The following is a 17,896-nucleotide window of genomic DNA, read 5'->3' as shown; positions in this document are numbered from 1 at the left end:
TGTGGCAGCTTCGTCTAGAGGTCTTTCAATGCCTCTACAACACGTGGGCTCTGTTTTCAGTGGATCTGTTTGCGTCCAGGTTGGACCAGCAAATGCCAAAGTTTTACAGTTGGAAGCTGGACTCTCTAGTAGTGGCCACGGATGCTTTCCTACAGGATTGGTCCGCGGAAGCGGGCTACACTTTTCCCCCATTCGCAATGATCATGCGACTCACGACTCGGGTTCGCAGGCAGCGAACGAGAGTGGTCTTGATTACCCCGTATTGGAAGTCTCAAGTGTGGTTTCCAGTTCTTCTGGAACTTTCTTGGGATTCTCCAAACCTACTACCCCGAGATCCTTTTCTTCTGAGGGATCCCCAAGGTGCCCCTCGTGGCATGAAGGATTTCAGGCATCGCTGGAGAGTCGGCGGATTATCGCAAGATGCTCAGAAGGGGCGTCATGGACGGACAGCACCAACAAGCGATATAAATCGGCCTGGGCTCAATGGGTCAGTTGGTGTGTTCATAAAAACCAAGATCCCATGGGGTGCGATGCGGTAGCCATCCTCAATTTCTTGGCGTCCCTGGCGTCTCAAGGCCTTGCCTACAGAACAATTAACTCTTATCGATCAGCGATTTCTGCGGGTCATGTGCCAGTTCAGGGACACCCCGTCGGAAAGCACCCAATGGTTTGCAAGTTATTGAGGGGCATTTGCTTGACGCTCCCTCCAGAACCCAGATATTCTTCTTTGTGGGACGTTAACAAGGTCCTTCGTCTGTTCAAGTCTTGGCAAGCCAATAGATACCTGTCCAGGAAAGAGTTGTTGGCAAAATTAGCAATGCTTTTAGGCCTGGTCTCATGTCGTAGGGTCTCAGATGTTAGAGCCCTAGACATTTTAGGTATAGTGTATACTCCTCAGGGAGTTACCTTCCATATCGTTAGGAGGACGAAATCGGATTCTAGGATCATTTCGTATCCATCTTTCGATCATTCCCCTAAGCTCTGTGTGGTCAGATGTCTTAAGGAGTATGAGAATATGACTGAGGAGACTCGCCCGCCAGGCGAGCGTCAACTTCTGATGTCACTGCATAAGCCCTTCAAGGCAGTTTAATCACCAACGATAGCACGTTGGTGCAGATGGGTGATGCAGGAGGCGGGCATAAATGTCTCGCAGTTTGGCGCCCATTCTGTGCGAGAAGCCATGGCGTCGAAGGCCTTCTTCCTGGGTGCCAGGTTGGAGGATATCCTGAACGCGGCAGACTGGTCATCAGACTTGATGTTTAAGAGATTCTATTTTAAGCCAGTCATGGATATGGCCTCGCTGGCTGTGAATGAGCTTTGAACGAGCAAAATCCTCGCCTCCGGTCCTGATATAGAATGAAAAATTTCCTAGTAACCATGACGGAAAGTTTCAATTCAATTAAGGACGCGGAGGCGAGGATTATTCCCACCCAGGGCTCTTGCGAACTCCTGTTCCCGCCCGGGTTTGGGTTTTTAATAGCTTTACCTTTCTTTTGGGTGAGCGAGGCCTCGCATGGTATAAGTATTCTCTTATATTGGCTATTGCAGATGCATGCCTTGTGTTATCCTGCTTCTGCTCTTTGTTGGCTTATTGATTATTCTTGGGCTGGAGAACAGAGTCATGGGCCTCTAGTTCTTTCTCTCAGCATCTGATGGAACCAAGAACGAGTGACGAGTTGGAAATTGGTTCTGGCCGCAGTCTCGAAAGAGGAGGTGATCCAGGAAGCACGCGCCTTCGGGGATGACGGGGCATGCTGATTGGTGGACGTTATGGACTGCCCAGAGCACCTTGGGAGTGCTAGTTTTTTGTTATCTGTTTGAGTTGAACACTGCTGACTGTAGGACTAAAGGAAGTTACGGCATAATCCTCGCCTCCTCGTCCTTAATAGAATTGAAGCTTTCCGTCATGGTTACTAGGACATTTTTCATTGATTTTAATCACATATGAAATACAGCCTTATTTACTATGCTGTCTAAATGGTCATGACCGATTGTGCTAACTTGTTTCAGATTTGGGACTTTCCAACGATTGATCAGCTACCCTAATAGAAACGACTGGTCAAGAGAGCTATGTTGCTGCCCCTATGATTATCTATTCCCTACAATCTACAATTAATGTGGTTCTTTTTTGTATATTATATACACAAGAAAGAGTGAGATGGATTTTGCCCCTCCTGATGGCAGGAGGTTGGAGGCAATGCTGACCAGCCTTCCTATTCTTGCAGTTATTGGATAGCTTTTACAGTGTTAGTGCAATTGCTAGATTTTTAAAAAGTGTACTCAAAGAGCGTTGGGGGCTAACTATTACAATTAACCCAAAATGAGTAAACTGTGAGCGATGGTATCGCAAGCTTCGTATAATGCATAATATTTCCACCCCACCGCTAAACATCAAAGTTAAACCTACTTCCTGGCCCCTTTTTATGGCAAATGAATTCTTGGAAAAACAGAATAATTGTATGTGTTTTAAGAGTGTTTAATATGTTTTAACTGTTATATATGCTTTTATGATTTTATATGACTAAAATCAAATAAAGCTTATTTTTATTTGATTTGAGTGGTAACAACTAGAAGTGTTATTATTTAGAGTTTAAAATTGATTGCTGCATTTACTTTGCATACACTACTGAACTATTATAAGTTATAAGCTAAAATATTAAATGTTTTCAATAGGACATGAACGAACCATCTAACTTTGTTGATGGATCAACAGACGGCTGCCCTGCGGGAGAATTTGATAACCCTCCATACACACCAGGTAAAAAATGTAAATATATATATAGCATGCAATCCAAAACCATTGCTACTGATCAGCTTCATAGGCTCCCTTTGAAAGGTGGTTGGGATTGCAATGGGGAAAAAAAATATCCAGTAACCATACTTTTGCATATCCTCGTTTTCACTTTTGCAGCAGTTCATAGGAGGAATGAGGGTAATACAATCACACCTCCTGGTATTACCAGAATTTATTTTGCCTGAGTTCATTTGGGAAATGACCAGCATTATTAATGTCATCACAGTTCCTGATTTTTCAGGTGTAACTTCTGAATATGGTTTTAATGGCTGGCAGTAATGCTGAAACCCGCCAATTCTGTTACTGCTGCTTTTACTGTCATTTTCCTAATGTGAGCCAAAAATCTAAAACCTAAATCGAGAATACCTGCACAACCAACCATTAAAATTTCCCCTTTAAATGTTCTTACAAATAGATTGTAAATTTTGTATTTTCTCAGCTGCAAGTTCTAAATTTAATGATTAGATAGAGACCTCTAGCTGCCGATTCCTTACCTTTGCATTTCCTAGGCGTCAGACTGGATTCGTATGATTGTTATTCGAGCAATACCCCTGCGAGCAATACCCCTGCGCGCCGGTAGGTGGCATCGGTGGGCTTCGCGTGACTGCGTCGGTGCAGTTGTGACGTCTGCATCAACTATATAGGCACCACCTCGGCGCGCTGGCGTCCTTTCTTTTTGTGCAAGCCATCGAAAATTTGTGAAAATAACTACCAGTATTACTTTTTGATTGCCTTTCTTTGGTGTTTTGTTGACCCCTTTTTTGGTATGTAGGTTTTTCCTCATGTCCAAGAAGACTTCTGGGTTCAAACCATGCAGCACCTGCCACCGCACCATGCCGGTGATGGACCCAAACCTGGTTTGTCTTTGGTGCCTGGAGCGCGACCACGACTCGTAGTCATGCTCAGACTGACGGGCCATTGCTTCGAAAGCTTTCAGGGATCAGTATTTTAAATTGCCTGTGGCCCAGCGCTTGGCACTACGTTGTTCTCCTCGGATGTCTCGTTCATGGTCCCGGTCATAAGGAAAGTCCAGGCACCGCTCCAGGAGTCCTAAATCTTCATCCTCCCACTCGAAGTCGTCGAGTTGGTTAGGTATGAATCACAAAAAACATACTTCTCCCCATCTGTCTGCCGAAGTGACGGAGAAGTCTCTGCTTTCTAGGCCTTGTTCCTCTGAGCCTGCGCCTGGGTTGGCTCTTTCCTTTCCCGCCTTCTCGGGGGCCAGAGCGACCGCCTCCCAGCTCCAAGAATTTTGACACCATGTGCCTCATATTTGGGAGGCATGACCCTACGGGGCCCGAAGGCTGAGAGGGGTCTCCATCGGGTTCCACGCCTGTGGCTTCAGTGGATTAATCGATAGATCCAGACCGACCCTGGTCATACCATTGCGACCTGCTCCGGCCCTGACACAGAGATACTGACGCCAATGGTGGCGAAAGTTCCATTCGCATTCTTGACAACCTGGAGCCGGATTTGCGCATATCTACGCTGATCCTGAGGCCAACAGAACCCTCAGGGACAAGTTGTTTCCTCAGCCTTGTTCTGAAGGACTAGGAATGGAGGAAGATTGACCTTATCAAGACATAGACTGGTACAACAGTGGCTTAATGAAACTTGAGGGGGCCCCCCTGCATGGTAATTGAAGGGGTCCTGCTCCAGATTTATTCATTCGCTCTCGAGCTAGAGTTCTGTGCTAAGGTAGCCCCTAGCAGTCCAGGCCCTGCAGCTTGGGGCTGTGGGGACCTGTGTTACGCCACTGTACTGTGAGGAATTGGACGATGCTAGTGGACTGGGTACCTCTCCAGATTCTGGCCTGCTTTTTCCCCCTACCGAGAAGGGAGCATCATACGCTATGGTGGTGCAAAGGGCAGGTGAGGTCCTGGAGTTTCAGCTCCCTTTTATGGCAGTCAAGACTACTATCTTAACAGAGGTCCTGCAGCCAGGTGTCTCCTCCTGGAACCCTTGCTGCCCTTCAACGAGGCCTTAACTGATATCCTACTGGGAACCTGGTCTAAGTCCAACACAGGGGTTCCTATGAATAGGACAATCACCTGCCTCCATTGCCCTGCACCGGGTGGCCCAAATTTCCTCACCAACCACCCTGCGCTGGGAGCTTGGTGGTCCAAGCCTCTACCTCCCACAGCATGTTCCAATCCACACCCCCTGATGGGGAATCCAAGAGGCTGTATAGTTGATGTAAGAAATTGTTTTCTTCCACCAGCCTTGCATTGCGGTTGGTGAACACCACTTGCCTATTAGGCTGTCACACCCACTTCCTGTGGGAAACGGTTACGCAAGTGCTGCCACAGGTCCTGGAGGAGGCCCGGCTATCCTCTCCCAAGCAGTATCAGATAGGAGACATGCAGCAAAGGTTGCCATTCATTGTGGTCTTGATACAACCGACTCGCTGGGCAGAGCGATTTCATCGACGGTGGCTGGTTGAGAACTTCTGGCTTTTCAGGGGATGCCCATGTTTCTTTCATGGAAATGCTCTTGTCTCTTCAGAGACAAGGTAGATATGGCACAGGAGCACTTTAAGGACTCGCGGACTACGTCCAAGTCTTTGGGCCTCTCAGTGGCCGCACGTCCCCTGTCTGCCTTCCGTTCCTTTCTTGGCTACGGAAGGGACTTTCAGCCACACCACAGCCACAAGACCACAGAAGTTTAGTAATCTCTGTGCGCCATGGGCCCAGCTTGTTATGACCCCATGGGTCGAGCGACCAGAGGTCTGGTCAGACCCCCAACCCCCCACAGCCTCAGCCTCCAAACCTTCCTAGTCCAGCCCTTCCAGATCATGGGTGGCCAGTTGGTGGCAGGATCAAAGCAAACACAAGGAGATGATGGACGGAGTGCTGAAACTTTTCAGACACTCACCCCCAGTCACAGATCTGGGTTGAATCCATCATCGTTCTTCAGCTCACTTAGCCACCCCAGTTAAGACCTAGCCATATGCAAATCAGTCTTGACCCTGTTCCTTATGGGAACAGTCCAGCCCAAACTGGCAAGCTAGGTCTTCCCAGGACCGGAAACCAGCATCCTGGGACTGGTTTTGGGGTAACACCCCATATCAGCCAAACTAGCATGAATCCAGTGGCAAAGTGAGCAAGGGACCCACGTTTGGGCATACCCTGCCAACTTGTGGCGAACAAAGCAAACAGGAGGAGATGATGGACGGAGTGCGGAAATTTTTCAGAAACTCACCCCCAGTCACAGATCTGGGTTGAATCCATCATCGTTCTTTCACTTCCCACACCAGTTCAGACCTAGCCATATGCCAATCAGTCTTGATCCTGTTCCTTATGGGAACAGCCCCGCCCGAACAGCCAAACCAGGTCTTCCCTGGACTGGAAACAAGGGACCGGTTTCGGGGTAACACCCCTCATCAGCTAGGTGGCAGGATCAGCCATCCCCTCCATCACTGGAAGAACATCACTTCAGACAGACAGGTTCTCCAGAAACAAAGGGGCTTCTTCCTCCCCTTTGAGAACTACCCCTTCCTCTATGCCTCCAGCTTACGACCAGCTGGCGGAGAATCACTTGACTTTGCTTTAGGAGGCAGTCATGACTTTCTTGGCCAAGGGAGACATAGAGAGGTTTCCCGCACCAGAAATATGCTGTGGTTGTTGTTCTTGCTACTTTCTGGTTCCGAAAAAGTACTAGGATCCATATTCCATCCTAGAGCTGTGAGCCTTCCACGACTTCCTCAAATTGGAAATGCTCACTCTGGCTCAGGTCTTGTCTGCCCTGGACCCAGGAGACTGGAAGGTAGTGTTGGACTTGCAGGACACCTTTTTTTACATTCTGTTCCTGCCAGCTCATCAGTCCTACCTGCGGTTTACGGTGGACCATGAGCACTTTCAGTTCAGTGCTCAACCTTTTCCTTACCAGCGACCCTCATGTGTTCACAAAGGTGATGGCGGTGGTCGCAGCTCATCTGCGCAGATCAGGGGTGCAAGTCTTCCCCTATCTCGACAACTTCCTGTTGACTGCGGGTTAGCCCCAGGGTGTCATCTCCCACAAGCCAAACCGGACTCCCTGTAAGTCTAGAACGTCGATGGCGACTCGGTCTGAGGTTGAGATGCCTATTGTGCTCTTTGGGTTCACAACCTTGCTCATCGAACTGCAACCTGTGCCGCTTGTTATTCCAACCCTACAAGACCCCACACGCAGCATCTCTTGTTTGGCACTGATACTGACCAGGTTTACAATGCTTGATGAAATTGACCAACTATACCAGTTCTGAAAGAGACTGTTAGTTCTGTATTTCTTACCTTGGAATTACCCCCAGGCGTCAGACTGGATCCGGAGAATTTTATCTATTAGCAATATCCATGTGCGGTAGGTGGCGTCGGTCCACTCCGCGTCCGTCGTCGGCGTCGTGGTCGCCGGGATGACGTCTCTGTGTCTACTTAGCAGCTGCCCCTGCGTGCTGACATCAGTTCCTTCCTTTTTCCGTACCAGCCTAGCGCAGATCCAGACAGAGCTACCCCTTAGTCACTATTTGTCAAACTTTTTTATCAACTGATGTCGACTTCTTTTTGAGTCTATCGACTGCTGGTGTACAAGGTGTAGGAGAGTAAGGTCTGCTTTCCTATGGTCACCCCACTTTTTGCTTTTTGCTTCACTGGTTTTCGACTTAATGTGGCTGTGGGCCTGGTAATCAGACCCACAGCCCAGCTGTTCTCTCTCTAAATTCACTACAATGTACTTTAGGTACATTACCAATTGGATTCTGGGTCACCTTATGAGCCCCTGTACAGTGTACCATAGGTACCCAGGGCATAGGTGCATCCAAGGCCTACCAGGGGCTGCAGCATATCTTTTGCCACCCCTGGCTGGCCATTCAAATTGACACAACTGGCTGATCACTCAGCTGGGGCAAGGTGGTGTAATCACCCCTTGCTTAGATATAGTATACCTATATCTAACCTTATATCTGGACACATATACACCTATAAGTCACTCCTATGGCAGGCCTTAACAATCCTGGAGGCAGAGTGGTTGGTTTTATGTGAGATGGTGCTCTAGCATGAGCTGAGCCTGTCTGCAGCTTTCGGAACAATGTCCTTTAGCTGTTCTGGGATATTGCCATACCATATACTCTTAAGTGCATTATAATGTAAATGTAAATGTAAATGTAGTTGAGCTTATATAGCGCACAGCTACCCGCAGTGGGTGTCCCGGCGCTTGCTTAGGGAACCCTTCCTGGTATTCCCCTGTGAGATAGCAGGGTATCCACAAGGTGAAAGTCAGGCATCCCGCCGCGAGGGGCCGTTGTGGAGATTAAGCAAGCTATTGCCCAGAGTCGCAGAGTGTGAACCCGTGAGTCGAGGAGGCACCGGGGCGAGAATTATCGAGTCCGTGGAATTTTTAGCCCAAGACCCGCCGAGGCGGGGAATTGAACCCTGGTCCAGGACCGATCTCAGCTTCCGGGTCTGCTGCCTCTAACCCCTGAGCCACACTTCTCCTCGCGGTTAGATACTAACTATGGTTTGGCTTTATCAAAACATGTCGAGTAAGGTGTCATACGATTTGAAATACTACCCCCTCGCCAGTCCTGGCGACGGGGGTAGCATTCCACCCTTCTAGAGCGAGAAGACATGTTGTTCTAACTATTCCCAGTTAAAGTTAACTAGAGCCTCAGCATCACAAAATGGATGCTGCTGCCACAGACACAAGTCTGACCTCCTGCTGCTGGGAGTCCCATCAGCGAGGGAGGCTTGGACAATAGGTTTCCTGCCTTTGGAGGTGCTAGCACCACCCCAGACAGGATTTTGTGTATTGGGACAGGGAGGGCTCTAAGGATTGAGACATGCCTGGGGCACACAAGGTGTCCCATGCATAGTCCAGTTCAAACCGGTGCTGGGGCTTTCCTGCCCCAGCTCTGGCGCAAAACTGGACAAAGGGAATGGGGTGTAACCGCCCCCTTCCCTGGTCCCACCCATAGGAGGGACCTAGCAGGTAATCCAGCCCCTAAGATCAGTATATAGGTAGGAGCCGAGTCACTAGGACTTTAGATTATCCTGACTGAAACTTTGAAACGAAACTCTGGACCTTCATCACTCTACTTTGGAAGAAGACGACTGAAGAATCTCCCTTGTGGTCAAGGAGTGACCACCCTGCACAAGCAGGCACCATCCAGCGATCGACGACTTGCTTTGCCGCCGCCGGAGCCCGAGCCCAGAGCCTGACAAGAACCGGATTCCCAGACATCCAACAGCCCGATCCACAGTCCCTGCAAAGCTGAGACCCGTGGAGGCGACGTGAGACGTGGGACTGGCCATCTTGAAAAGTCTGCGACCTGCTAACTGTGCAGCCCCCGAGGTCCCCTCGAAGCTGTGCATTGGGGTTTGAGAAGCCCCAGCCCCGAGCAGCATCTGCACCAAAGATCAGCCCTGTACAGTCCACGAGTTCTGCGTGGAGCCCTTTTGCATTTTCCTGCTCGACGCGTCTGCCCGGTCACTTGCCCGTTGGCTAGTGGCCATCTTGGCGACGATCCCGAAAAACTACACCGCTGGTCTGGTTGCTCCAGACTGGCCCTTGCTTCCCTGAAAAGAAGCAGCCCCTCAGACCTTGCTGGTCTGAGTAAGAAGCCTACATCGATTCCTGCGTGGGTTGCCTTTGCCAAGGCTTGTTGCCTCCAATCTTGAAGCCGACACCGCCGACTGCGAGAGCCTTCGTGGGACAGTTTGTGACTCCATCCTGGTTGTCATCGATGACTCCCGGACCACGTGGCTGCAGAGACAAGCTTCCCATCAACACCTGATCACATCCCGACATCGCCTGGTTCCATCCTGGTTCCACGCTGGTCACTGGCTAGTGACCCAGACTCTGTCCCCTCTGCTTTCAGGTCCTCTACATCTTCGATCCACCCTTGGATCCACCCGGACTCTTCTCTTTTGGCCGCCTGCAGCATCTTTACTCCAAGGCTCCATAGATCGCCACGACGAAACCCGACACACTTTTGAACCTGTGCACCCGCTTCCTGTGGGTTAGGAAACGCGAGTACTATGGTGCTCCTGTAGAGGTTTACATCCCTAGTGTCCTAGTTTCAAGTGGTTAAGTTCTATTCCAGTCGGAAGGCTCCTAAATCTTTAACTTTATAACTTTTACGCACCCATTGACTTCAATGTGTACACTCGTGTGCTTTTAGACACTACACACTCCTCCCGTGGGCCTCCTGCTCCCTAAATATTGTTAGCTCATTGTAGCCCCAGCGATTCCCAAGGCCCTAGGCCTCACCAATGTTCGTGTCGTGGTACTTATACCACTTTTTTAATATATGGTTTGACGGGCCACCCCGCCCTATCCATAATTGTGCAACTTTTGTCTATTCTATTAAGTTACTTGTTTTGCGCTTGTGCTACTGTGCTCATAAAGAGTTCAGGGGTTTGTTTAGAAATAAAATACATATATATTTTCAATATATATCTTGTGTGGTGTCCTTTCATTTGGTATTAAAGGGATTTCATATGGTAAAACAGCTGGCTTCACATGCCCTCTTGAGTTTAGCCTAAGACTGCTTTGTCCACGCTACCCCTAGGGTAGCTGGTCTATAAGGTTGACTTTACAACCATCACCATAAGGGTTGTTTGGACTGGTGCAAGGTGCTCACTAGAATAGTGAACATCATATACCAGGCCAACTTCTCACACAAGGGATGTCCCATCGTCGGAATGGGTTTAAAGCGTGCGAGGCCTGTAACTGCCTGATGTCGGTTACAGACCCCCACCTCGTGTGCCTTCGGTGCCTGGTGCGTGACCACAACCCAAAGCCGTGCTCTGACTGCCGGCCATGAATCCAAAGCCATTGCAGGAGCGGTCCCGAAAGCTCTTGGAGGCTCAGGCCTGGCAGTCTGCTCCGCATCGCTCGCGGTCCCAATTGAGAAGAAGGTCTTGTGAACAGTCGAGGAGCCACCATCACCATTCGTAACCCAAGTCTTCGAGATCCTCGGGTAAGTCGAAGCACAAGAAGAAGGGGAAGAAGCAGCGTCTTCGGAGCCTGCTCCAGGGACGGCTCCAAGTTTTCCTACCTTTCCCGGTGCCGGAACATCCCCTGCCCAGCTTTGAGCTTTTTACGAAGCGCTTCATGGCATCTTTGGGCAGTCCGGCTCCGCCAGCGCGCCTTCGGGCCCCGTGGGCTCCGCTGGCGGCCCTGGGCCTTCGATGCCGGTGGCTGCGGCCCCTGCACCAGAGTGCGACCTAGGATCCGAATCGACGCTAGTCGACCTCACCGTACCTTCCCCGGCGCGAATCCCGGTGACGACGACCCCAGTCCCTGTCGGGCCCGACAGGCACCGACCCCAGCCTCACCCCTGACTTGGACACTGCGCCGGACCGGCATCGCTCAACGCTGGTACCGGCGCCGGAAGGTACGGTTGTGCCTCTGTTCATTTCTGGTGTTCCTTTCAGGATTGAAAGGCAACCAGAGGAGGGTGAGGAGGACTGGGAGGGGTCTGTGGACCCTTTGGATGATCAACTTGAAGAGCCGGACTGGCAAGTGGGCCTGGTTGATGCCAGTGATTTGGATACCTCTCCAGACCTTGGCATGCTCTCCCCCCCTACCGTGGCTACGAAGGAGGGAGCCTCAAACGCAGTGGTGTTGTGTAGAGCGGCTGAGGCCTTGGGCCTGGAGCTTCCTACTGTGGCAGTCAGGACTAACCTCCTGACAGAGGTGCTTCAACCGGCGGCGGCCTCTTCAGAGCCCCTTTTGCCTTTCATTGAAGCCCTCGCTGACGTCCTTCTGGGCACTTGGTCCAAGCCCAGCACAGGGGCTTTTGTGGACAGGTTGATTGTCCGACGTCAACGCCAGGCCCTGGGCGACCCACTTTTCCTCTCCCTACACCGGACCCACGAGAGCCTGGTTGTTTAAACTCTAAAAGCACATTCCCTACTGCTCTCCAGATAGGGAATCCAAGAAGCTGGACCACCTTGGGAAGAAGGTGTTTTCTTCCACCAACTTAGCGCTGCTGTCGGCGAATACCGCATGCCTCTTGGGCAGTTCTACCCATTCGGTGTGGGATACGTTTGCGCAAGTGCTGCCACAGTCTCCGGAGGAGGCCCGGGCAGTTTTCACCTGCATTGTGGCAGAGGGTAGAGACGCAGCTAAATTCACCATCAGATCTGACTCCATCTCAGAAGCTCCTTTTCACCGGAGCAGTTCTGGATACAACGCAGTTTCAGGCGTATCCTCCTGAGCAGCGAGTCCAGGATATTCGGGCTATGATACCGATGTTTCAGCCTCTATCTCAGATTTCAGTGAGATTGACTCTGAGGCTGCTTGGCCTCATGGTCCCCTGCATCCTCCTGGTGGATCATGCCAGGTGGCATATGCCTGCTCTGCAGTGAGACCTGAAGTTCCAGTGGTTGCAGCATCATCGGAATCTCTCCAACGTCGTCCAGATCTCGGAGGGGACTGCACGTCAATTGCAGTGGTGGCTCACGTACAAGGATTGGGTCAGCAGCAGATCCCTCTCCCTTCCCCCAACCAAGTTCATAGTAGTGACTGATGCATCACTCCTGGGTTGGGGCTGCCACCTGGGAGAGGCAGAGATTCGGGGTCTCTGGTCTCCGGCGGAGACTGGTTTCCATGTCAACCTTTTGGAGCTCTGGCGGATTGGTATTGCTCTGAAGGCATTCCTTCCTTCTCTCAAGGGAAGAGTAGTGCAGGTGTTCACAGACAACACCACCGCCATGTGGTACTTCAACAAACAGGGCGGGGTGGTGTCGTGGACCCTATGGCAAGAGACTCTTTGATTTTGGATATGGCTGGAACATCAAGGCATATCCATGGTGGTTTAACACCTGGCAGGTTCTTTGAACGCCAGGGTGGACGAGCTCAGCCGTCGGTGCATGATGGATAACGAATGGCGTCTTCACTCTGAGGTGGTGCAAAGCCTCTTTCAGCAGTGACGAGAGCCTTGGTTCGATCTGTTTGTGACTGAAGAGAACGCGCAATATCAGCAGTTCTCCGCATTGGAATTTACAAGGCGGCACTCGCTCGGCGACACTTCATCACGAGTGGAATTGCGGCCTCCTGTACGCCTTTCCGCCTGTACCACTTCTGCCCAGAATGCTGAAGAAGATAAGGTGCGACCGGGCCCAAGTCATTCTTGTGGCTTCGGACTGGGCACAAAGAGTCTGGTACCCCGAGCTCTTGAGTATGGCCATCGATCCTCCGATAAGAATTCCTCTTCGGGAGGATCTTCTGTTGCAGCAGCAGGGGGCGGTCCTCCACCCAAACCTGTCCAGCCTCCACCTCCTTGCGTGGAGATTGAGCGGCAGCGGTTGACTGCTTTTGACCTTCCTCCCGAAGTCTTTAACGTCATCATGGCAGCCAGGCATCCCTCCACTAAAACGATATGTTCGAGGCATGTGGGCTGCTAAATTCATATCTTAGCATTAGATCACCGCCTAGTGTTGGGCTCGGATGATCGCACATTGTTGTCCTGGAAGAGTCTTCGAAGTATCCTGAGATAGGTGGCTCCTCCCCTGGACTACAGTGCGCATGGGCATCGGCTCCATCCCCAGATTGTTTTTTTCCGCCATTGGGTTCGGATGTGGTCTCGACATCTTACTGTCGGAACCAAGAAAAACTAACTTTTAGCGGCCAAAAGGCCTCGATTTTCTTGCGTCGGTATTGTCTGCGCACGGTCTCGAGTCTTCCGTCTCTTGGAGCCGGAATAAGCGGAGTTTTCTTCGCTCTCGGAACTTTGAGGCCTTCTCATCGCGACACGACTGCGAACCTTTTCGGACATGGAGCGGAGCCCGTTTAAGTACTGCCCGCTCTGTGGGTCCAAGTACCCACACATCGATCTACACCCCGTGTGTAACAAATGCCTTTCGCCTGACCACGACGACGGCAAGTGCAAGTTGTGTGCACAGTTCCGCTCAAAGAAGACTCTCAAGCTTCGGCGCGCGGTGCGCATGGAAGCTAAACAAGGGGCCCCGGATCCGGAGAACATCTTCGGCGACCAGGACGAAGAGGACCAGGGTCATCATCTCCAAATCTCCCCACCCGAGACGGAGGTCGAGGCGGATCCGAGAGACGACGACGGAGTCGCGCGTCAAGGCCTTGAATACGTCGACGAGGTAGGAGACGACGATGAGATTTATGGGGCCGCGGCAGACAGCTCGGGGGACGAGCTCTGCCCCGAAGGTTACGAGGATATCGACCGGGACACGGGATCGCCTGTCGGCCTTACCCAAGACCCGTTGCCGCAAGCCACAGCCCCGCCTTCGGGCCCGGCCACGGACTTACTTGCTGAGCAGACTGTTTCGAAACCGAAACCGAAACCATCGGGATCGACAACACCTAAAATGGCCGACCCGAAAACGAAACCGAAACTTAAGGACTCGAGTGTCCCTAAGATGGCTGCCGTGCCGGTGAAAACGACGGTGCCCGCTACCCCATCGACTCCGTCGACCTCCGGTCCGCAGAAGTCGAAGAAGTCCGTCGATTCCGATGCTGCAAAATCGAAACCGACGCCAGAGGAGGGGTCCTCCAAAAAAGATGGTCGGCACGGGTCAGCGGCTACGACGCCGTCCAAGCCCGCCAAAGTCGGCTCCAAGGAGGCTACGCAGGCACACGGAAAGAAGTCTGCGCCCCGAACACAGGAATCGGAGGCGGTAAAGACAGGATCCGCGCCCAAAGTGCACAAGGCCCACAAGGACGTCGGATCCGAGGGAAAGATCAGACCATCCTCGTCGGCGCCGAAACAAACTGTGAGTGAGCCGTCCCTCATAGCCGAATCACTGCAAAGAATCAGGGAGAAGGCTTTTGCCCCGTCGGCTCCGATACCATCGCCGCAGCCGCAAAAGGACACTCCAGCGAAGCCTTCTGGGAAACTTCTCTTTATTTTGCCGCCGAAAGAGGCGCCGAAAGCATTTTCAACCAAATCGGCACCGAAACAGGTGATTTCTTCACCGACTGGCCCGCTTCCACGTCGGGTACTCGAATCAGAGGACGATTCAGCGCGTTTCATCGACGCTGACACAGGCAAACTGACCCTCTATAAGAGGAAAATCACTTCGGAGTCAGTGGACTCCTATGTCATCCCGCTAAAGAAGAAGAGGGTGCCCCTTGACGCCTCAGGCCTCACGGAACCGATCCAGCCTCCTCCAAGACGGAGCCCTACTCCCTCCCCAGAACACTCTGCGGGTGAGGGGTATGATGAAGACGAGCAGTACAATTTCCCTATCAATGAACCTGATGCACAACCGGATTCATATGATGACACTGGTGACCAGAACACCCAGGGTGTGGGGCAGGACCCGCAGCTTTTTAATGCACGTGCATCCCCGACTGAGGATTCAGCAGGTTTTCATGCACTACTCGAAAGGGCGGCAGCCAATCATGATGTGGACATGCATGCCGACCCGGTTGAGGAAGACTTCCTTTTCGACACTTTTTCAGTCTCTGAAAGGACAGTAAAGACACTGCCTATGCTTAAAGGAGTCCTCAAGCATGCTGGGGACATATTTAAGGAGCCTACTAGAGCGAGAGTGGTCAACCCTCGCATTGAAAAAAAGTACAGACCTGCGCCTGCGGACCCCGCATACATCCGGGGACAATTGCCACTGGACTCTCTTGTGGTCGCCAATGCCAGGAAACGTGCCAACTCCCAGACAACGGGTGAAGCTCCTCCCCCGGATAAGGAGTCCAAAGTGCTAGAGGCAGGGGGCAAAAGAGTAGCTGCACAGGCATCAAACTTTTGGCGCATCGCCAATACACAGGCACTCTTGGCGCGTTACGATAGGGCGCACTACGACACCCTAGAACAGATTGTACAACACCTGCCTCCACAGTTCCAAGAAGCCACCCACCTGCTCATTGAGGAAGGAAAGCTAATCTCAAACGCAGCCATCAAGTGTGCACTTGACGCTGCGGACACAGCTGCTAGAGCTATCAACACTAGCGTTATGCTGAGACGACAAGCGTGGCTCCGCATCTCAGGGTTTAAACCGGATATTCAGACAACAATCCTTAATCAGCCAGTCAATCCTGATAGTCTGTTTGGTCCAGATGTTGACACCACCCTAGAGAAAATAAAGAAGGACACAGAAACTGCTAAGTCCATGGGGGCCCTGCAGTCACAACAGTTTCGTGGCAGCAATTTTCGTCGCTCAGGTGCACGTGGAGTCACCAGAGGACAAATGGGTCAACAATCCCAGTTCTCTAAAGGTGGGGCACAATCCTCGTTCACAAAACAGAACAAGGGAGGTTACAGAAATAACAGCAACAGAGGTCGCGGCAGAGGAAATAACAGCTCCCGCTCCTCTGCTCCAGCCAAACAGTGACTCTCTGTCACTGCCCCCCGACCACCTAACACCTGTCGGGGGGAGACTACAGCAGTTCCTGCCCGTCTGGAGAAACATCACCACAGACAGGTGGGTGCGACAACTAGTCCAGTATGGTTATTGCCTAGAGTTGAGGTCCACTCCACCCAACATCCCGCCAAGGCAAAGGCCTATGTCCGCAGAGCACTTGCTCTTATTGCAGCAGGAAGTAGTGGTGATGCTGCAAAAGGGAGCAATCGAGCTCGTGCCGGTGGGAGAGGAAGGCACAGGGGTTTATTCCCTGTACTTCCTTATTCCAAAGAAGGACGGATCTCTCAGACCCATTCTAGATCTACGTCCCCTCAACCTGTACATACTATCAGAACATTTCCACATGCTTACACTGCAACAGATTCTTCCATTGCTAAACCAGGGAGATTTCTTAGCAACCTTAGATCTCAAGGATGCTTATTTCCACATTCCACTACACCCGTCACACCGGAAATACCTCAGGTTCACTATTCAAGGCAGGCACTACCAGTTCAAGGTCCTACCCTTCGGAGTCACCACAGCCCCGAGGGTGTTCACCAAGTGTCTGGCGACAGTAGCGGCGCACCTCAGGAGGCAGAACATCCATGTCTACCCCTACCTAGACGACTGGCTCGTGCAAGCCAAGTCAGAGCAACAGTGCGCCGCAGACATGTCGACTACAATTCACCTTCTTCACGATCTGGGTTTCTCCCTGAACTACCCAAAATCGCATCTTCAGCCGGCACATGTCCGGCAGTTCCTAGGTGCGACGATCAACACCCTGACGGCCATGGCTCAGCCAAACCAAGTCAGGATAGACAGCATGCAGGCTCTGATCCAAAGGTTCAGGCCACAACACTCGCTTCCAGCGACAGTGTTCATGCAGTTGATAGGCATGATGGCCTCCTGCATCTTCATAGTCCCTCACGCACGGCTACATATGCGCCCGCTCCAGGAGTGCTTAGCGAATCAGTGGACACAGGCTCGTGGGCAATTGACAGACCTAGTGTTGGTTACCAGTCGGGCATACGACTCTCTGCATTGGTGGACTCCACACAACCTTTGCAAGGGCCGACTGTTCCAAGAGCCTGTGCCGCAGATTGTCCTGACAACGGACGCATCTCTCCAGGGATGGGGAGCTCATGTGCTCACTTACACAGTGCAGGGACTATGGACGACGCAGCAACAGAAGATGCACATCAACTATCTGGAACTGATGGCAATCTTCATGGCGCTCAAGTCCTTCATTGTACATCTGTGCAACAAAGTCGTGCTAGTCCGGACGGACAACATGACCGCGATGTACTACATTCAAAAGCAGGGAGGCACCCACTCGCCACAGCTGTCTCATCTGGCTCAGAGCATGTGGAAGTGGGCCATTCAGAGGAACATTTTCCTCATGGCAGAACACCTCCCAGGAAAGGACAATCAGATGGCGGATCTGCTCAGCAGGTACAGCCATCAAATGCACGAGTGGGAGTTACACCCATCTGTCCTCCACCCGTACTTCCAGCAGTGGGGTCATCCGGATATAGACCTGTTTGCCACAAAAGAGAACGCAAAATGCCAACACTTTGCCGCCAGGTTCCCTCACCCACAGTCGCAGGGGAATGCGATATGGATGAACTGGTCAGGCAAATTTGCGTACGCTTTTCCGCCAGCCCCTCTAATACCGCTGGTCGCAAGGAAGCTAAGGCAGCACGAGATGACTCTCATCCTAGTTGCTCCAACGTGGGCGCGCCAGGCCTGGTACACCACGTTCCTCGAACTCTCAGTGGTGCCGCATCAAAGACTG

At 51.7% G+C, this 17,896-nt stretch overlaps 1 protein-coding gene across 3 annotated transcripts in view; it reads left to right on the top strand.

The window, feature by feature from the left end:
* LOC144786032 (lysosomal alpha-glucosidase-like) overlaps window positions 1-17,896 on the top strand; it is an 828,834-nt gene that overhangs the window by 490,426 nt on the left and 320,512 nt on the right. For all 3 annotated transcript variants that reach the window (XM_078664954.1, XM_078664952.1, XM_078664953.1), the window contains exon 11: window positions 2,674-2,758. In XM_078664954.1, the coding sequence (XP_078521080.1) occupies window positions 2,674-2,758 (85 nt within the window). The remainder of the gene's footprint in view (window positions 1-2,673; window positions 2,759-17,896) is intronic.

Source organism: Lissotriton helveticus, chromosome 10, assembly GCF_964261635.1.
Source record: "Lissotriton helveticus chromosome 10, aLisHel1.1, whole genome shotgun sequence".
In the NCBI taxonomy this organism is placed as follows: domain Eukaryota; kingdom Metazoa; phylum Chordata; class Amphibia; order Caudata; family Salamandridae; genus Lissotriton; species Lissotriton helveticus.
This window is presented reverse-complemented; position numbering and strand designations above follow the sequence as displayed.